Source organism: Alligator sinensis, unplaced genomic scaffold, assembly GCF_000455745.1.
Source record: "Alligator sinensis unplaced genomic scaffold, ASM45574v1 scaffold997_1, whole genome shotgun sequence".
NCBI classification, from domain to species: domain Eukaryota; kingdom Metazoa; phylum Chordata; order Crocodylia; family Alligatoridae; genus Alligator; species Alligator sinensis.
Window position 1 is genome coordinate 176,032 of NW_005843001.1, and position 5,100 is coordinate 181,131.

The 5,100-nt window shown below is 44.3% G+C and overlaps 1 protein-coding gene across 3 annotated transcripts in view; it reads left to right on the forward strand.

Moving 5' to 3' along the window:
* SPG11 (SPG11, spatacsin vesicle trafficking associated) overlaps positions 1–5,100 on the forward strand; it is a 51,061-nt gene that overhangs the window by 35,211 nt on the left and 10,750 nt on the right. For 2 of the 3 annotated variants that reach the window (XM_025193039.1, XM_025193038.1), the window contains exons 30-32: positions 1,072–1,214; positions 2,453–2,651; positions 3,253–3,390. In XM_025193039.1, coding sequence (XP_025048824.1) covers positions 1,072–1,214; positions 2,453–2,651; positions 3,253–3,390 — 480 coding nt within the window. The remainder of the gene's footprint in view (positions 1–1,071; positions 1,215–2,452; positions 2,652–3,252; positions 3,391–5,100) is intronic. The other variant, XR_003092008.1, reaches the window with a different exon arrangement.

The window sequence follows — 5,100 nt, forward strand, 5'->3', positions numbered from 1 at the left end:
TCAACGCAGACAAGTGCAGGGTGCTGCACCTGGGGAGAAGGACTCCACAGCACACATACAGGCTGGGGAGTTCCCCTCTTGAAAGCATGGAGACGGAAAGGGATCTCGGAGTCATTATTGACTCCAAGATGAACATGAGCCGCCAATGCCAGACTGCAGCCAGCAAGGCCAGCCAGACCTTGTCGTGCATCTCAAGCCGGTCCAGAGAGGTGATACTCCCCGTCTATGCAACTTTGGTCAGGTCACAGTTGGAGTACTGCGTCCAGTACTGGGTGCCGCACTTCAAAAGGGATGTGGCCAGCCTGGAGAGGGTCCAGAGGAGGCTACCCGCTTGGTGAGAGGGCAGCAGGGCACGCCCTATGAGGAGAGACTGAGGAACCTGAACCTGTTCAGCTTCAGCAAGAGGAGGCTGAGGGGGGACCCGGTGGCTGCCTACAAACTCATCAGGGGGGATCAACAGCAAACAGGCAGAGCCCTTTTCTCCCCAGCACCGCCTGGGGTGGCGAGGAACAATGGTCATGAGCTGATGGAGAACAGGTTTAGGTTAGAGATCAGGAGGCAATATTTTACAGTTAGGGTGGCCAGAATCTGGAACCAACTTCCCAGGGAAGTGGTCCTTGCCCCTCCCTTGGGCAAATTCAGGAGGAGGTTGGATGATCACCTGTCTGGCGTCTTGTGAACCCAGCGTTCATTCCTGCCATGGCAGGGGTCAGGCGAGATGATCTGTTCAGGTCCCTCCTGACCCTAGCTACTATGACACTATATGGGTCAGTGTTTACTATTAACAAGAGGGTGAAAACTGATGGCATATTACATACAGTGTGTGTATGTGCTTTTATATTTAGAATCTCAGTAAGAAAATTCTATCAGATTGACAGAATTTTTTTGCTAGAAATAGAATGTATTGATCTCCTGTGTAAGGTCAGCAAAAAGACAGCTGAACAGTGTCTGGGCTGATTTCCATGCTTGTGTTCACATGTTCATGCCAGGTGTAAGACTCTGTTTTTACTAGTTTCTGCTTGTGTGCTTTGTCCTTTGAGAGATGTCCTTCTTAATGTTCATTGTTTCCAGCCTCAAGCTTAGAAAATTGGTCATTTGTTGTGGTCCCATCTCCAGACGATCAAGTTATTCTCAATCTGAAGACTATAATAGATGAATGCGTTCATGGGAGAAACTACTGCAGACAAGTCCTCTGCTTGTATGAACTTTCCAAGGTAAGCGTTCAGTAATGTTTTACCAGGACTGCGGTGGTTTGCCTCAAGCTGTCCCAGAGGTGTATGGAGAATAAATCTATTGCGAGCCCACAGAATGATTTACTTGCAAACTGCTGCATATTGCAGCAAAATACCAGGCAAAAATTACTGATTGGTAGCATGGTCCAGTGCTCGGACGAATCCTGGACGCTGTAAAGCATGGAACTAAACCAAGCCATGTAGATTCCCCGTCTGGCATCTTTAAACTTGGTTTTGATCTGCCTCTGTCTGATTGGTATCTTGAATGTAAAGTACTTCTCAATTAGAGATTTCTAGGCCCAAATTCTATGTCCTCCACACCTGCAAAAGGCTCAAAAGTATTCAAAGCTTGAGGAGATAGCAGCAGCACTCGAGGCCTAGCACAGAAATACCCTCCATGCCCTTTCTGCTCCAGCAGATCTGCAGAAGGGCCAATTCCAGGGGGAAAGGCAGTAAGTCCATGTGCTCTGCTGATCAGCTGGACCAAAACCATGTGTGGCAGAAATAGTAGGCTCTGCTTCTTTTCATATGACCTTCATCACCGATCGTAGCCAGCTCAGTCATTGCTTTGGCTGTGGCTATAGGGTTTTTGGGGGGAGAGTAAATCTGATAGGTGAAGTGAACGCTTCTGCACAGATCTTAGTAAAATGAAACCAAGTCCAGTTTTTTGGAAGGCAGTAAGGATTGCTTGATCATTTTGGTGTGTCATTACATTGAATCCCCAGTTTAGGAAGGCCTCTCTACTTAAGGCCATTGCTCAGTTCATGTTTAATTCTGTGTTTGTATGGCTTAATTGCTTTCCTGAATCAGACCTTTTAATACATCTACAAATCATTGCACTGTTAAAATGTAACTCTAATCCATCTATACGAGTTTTCAAAACTGAATTTCATCTGCCTTGCATTGACTCTTCTACATGACAGTATGTTAGTGTACATCCTCAGTTATCCAAATCCCTTTGGAAAGCACGTTTTCCTGTTTGGTAAATGAAACAGTTACAAGTTATGTATCAAAATTAAGAACAGAGCTGCACTACTGCATGAAATGAAACATAAAAAGGTAGAGTTTGTTACACAACAGCAACAGTTGCAAGTTAGTAAAAAAACGTTGCTGTTCAGATAACCAAGGTTCTGCAAATGGAGGACAGTACCTACTCGACCCCACCTGGCACTGGTGTTTTTCCCTACGTACCATGTTTAAATATCTTCTGTGCCGCTTAGGAACTGAATTGCTCGTACAGTGAACTATCAGACCAGGATTCTGAAAAGGTGCTTCGAGCGATCCTGTCATCCCAGCAGCCTGACAGATGCAAGAAGGCCCAGGTGTTCATCACAACGCAGGGTCTCCCGGCCGAAACTGTGGCAGAACTTGTGGCTGAAGAAATCACACAAGAATTACTGGCATCTTCTGAAGGAAAAGGTGATGGTGGCTGTTTTCCTGTTTTTAATCCCATACTTTGTTGATTCAATCAAGGTTTTTTTTTAAGAAAACAAAACAAAAAACCATAACTTACAATGACTTACAAAAAAAAGTCCTGTTTTATTTTTTATTTTTTTTAATTAGCAAGTCACGCTCGTCGTAACCCCCAGCAGGCTGATTTCAAGGAAGATTCCTCCATGATTATGATTATGATGATGGTGGTGGTGGTTGTTGTTGTTATTATATAGACAAATATGGGAGGGTGGCCTGCATTTTAAAAAGGCTTTTTTAATGAATAACAGGGTTGTTTTACTAAGTAGTGCAACTTGTCTTGAAATGTTTTCTACAGCCGGGTTAGTTTTTGCTGTGGCAGTCACAGAATTTTCCATCTTTGCCATGAATGACAGCCAGCCTTAATTTTATGATCTGGCAAAGAGAAGAGCTGATTCTTAAGCATTAAAGATTGGACTGAGAGGGTCTCTTTGGATCACATAATTCGGACCCCTGCATCAGGAAGAGACTGCACTAAGTTTTTCATAACATTGTTAACCTTTCCTCCAAGAACAACTTTTGCTTATGACAAGTGTCTGTGTATGCACAGGGCAAAAGCAGCTTCTGAGCCCAGCAGATGAGAGTCAGGCATTCCTACAGTTGGCCAAGTTGTGCCAGGATCGTACATTGGTTGGCATGAAATTGCTGGATAAAGTTTCATCTGTGCCACGTGGGGAGCTATCATGCAGTAAGTAAATAGCAAACAATAATTCTTTTAACTGTACAGGCAGCTCTACTAGTTAGTCTAATGTACTCGCACTGACAGGAGTTTGGGGCTGCATGACACATCATGTAGAGTTTGGACCCGCTGCTAATTACCCATTACTGATTTTTTTTCTGAAAATCCCAAAATGTATTAAATAGATATTTAAAAATGTATGACCATGAATCAACCATAATGTAAGGGCTCAGTGCATCCATGCATCAATTCACTGGTATTCATAAAACCTACAGAGAGGAAGATTACTTATACCAACAATAGCTTGGAAATTTTAAGTCAGTACATTATAAACAATACATTAATATTGTGGGCCCTTGTTGCCAAGGCAACCGGCATCCTGGGCTGCATCGGTAGGAGCGTTGCCAGCAGATCGAGGGCAGTGATTGCTCCCCTCTATTCTGCAACGGGGAGGCCACATCTGGAGTCCTGTGTCCAGTTTTGGCCCTCCACTGCAGAAAGGATGTGGACACATTGGGAAAATGGTTGGGGAGCTGGGGGACAGGACTGGTGAGGAGAGGCGGAGGAAAACGGGCTTATTGAGTCTGGAGAAGAGAAGACCGAGGGGGGATTTGATAGCCTTCAACTCCCTGCAGGGGGTTGCAAAGAGGATGGAACTGGACTGTTCTCCGTAGGGGCAGATGACAGGACAAGAAGAAAAGCTAGGGTTAAGGTTACACAAAAACCTGTATTTATCCATTTTTCTCAGAGGGGGATCAATTATTTATGAAGAACCTTCTTTGGTCAGTAGTAGCTGATTGCTGAAAAATATCTTGGCTGCATTTTGAAGCTTAATTATATCATCTCCATGAACGAAGATCTACACAATATGAGAGAGAGGAAGGTTTAAGCCAGAGATGGCCTATTTACTTTTAGAATCACAGAAAATGAGGGCTGGTCCAACCCCCTGCTCCAAGCAGGACCAGCCCCAGCTACATCATCCCAGCCAAGGCTTTGTCTAGCCAGGTCTTCAACACCTCCAAGGATAGAAACTGCACCACCTCTCTGGGGAGCCTGTTCCAGTGCTTTACTTACCCTCCTTATGGCAGTTTTTCCTAATATCCAACTTCAACTTCCCTTTAATATACAGGTTCTATGGGAGTGTCTTCATTGGTATCTTCTCCAGTACACTGAGTAGGGATTACCTGCAGCTGAGACAGTGTTATTTGGGAACACACTTGAGTAAAGTTAAGGTTGCCAGTGTAATACCATAGTCAAGCTAACACACCAAAATTGCCTTTTCCTCAAATTCTTAAAAAAGTCAGGGTAAGCTACCGAAAAATTAAGCCGTTTCTCCACTTCTGTACAACTTTTCATTAGCCTTCTCACCCTGCTGGATTTGTGCTGGGACCCAACCCTAGCTTAGCCCCAATTCTGTTGTGTTACAGAAGGTTTGATATAGAAGTACGGATGTTTTCGTTCTGATCACTGAACTTCTTCATCCCTGATGAAAACTGAGTCGTTCCAGGGGACGTTCTGTCGGTTCTGTAACTTTCTAGAGTGTGTTGGAGTAGAGCAACGCTTTGAATGTGAAGAGGCATTCGAAGTTTTAAACTGTGCTAGTTGCATGATGGGACGGGTTCGTTTGAGTTTGTAGTGCCTCTGACAATGCTTTTTCTGTCCATTTTATACTGCATAATAAACAGTGTATGCAGCCTTGAGTGAGTTACAGTTCAGCAG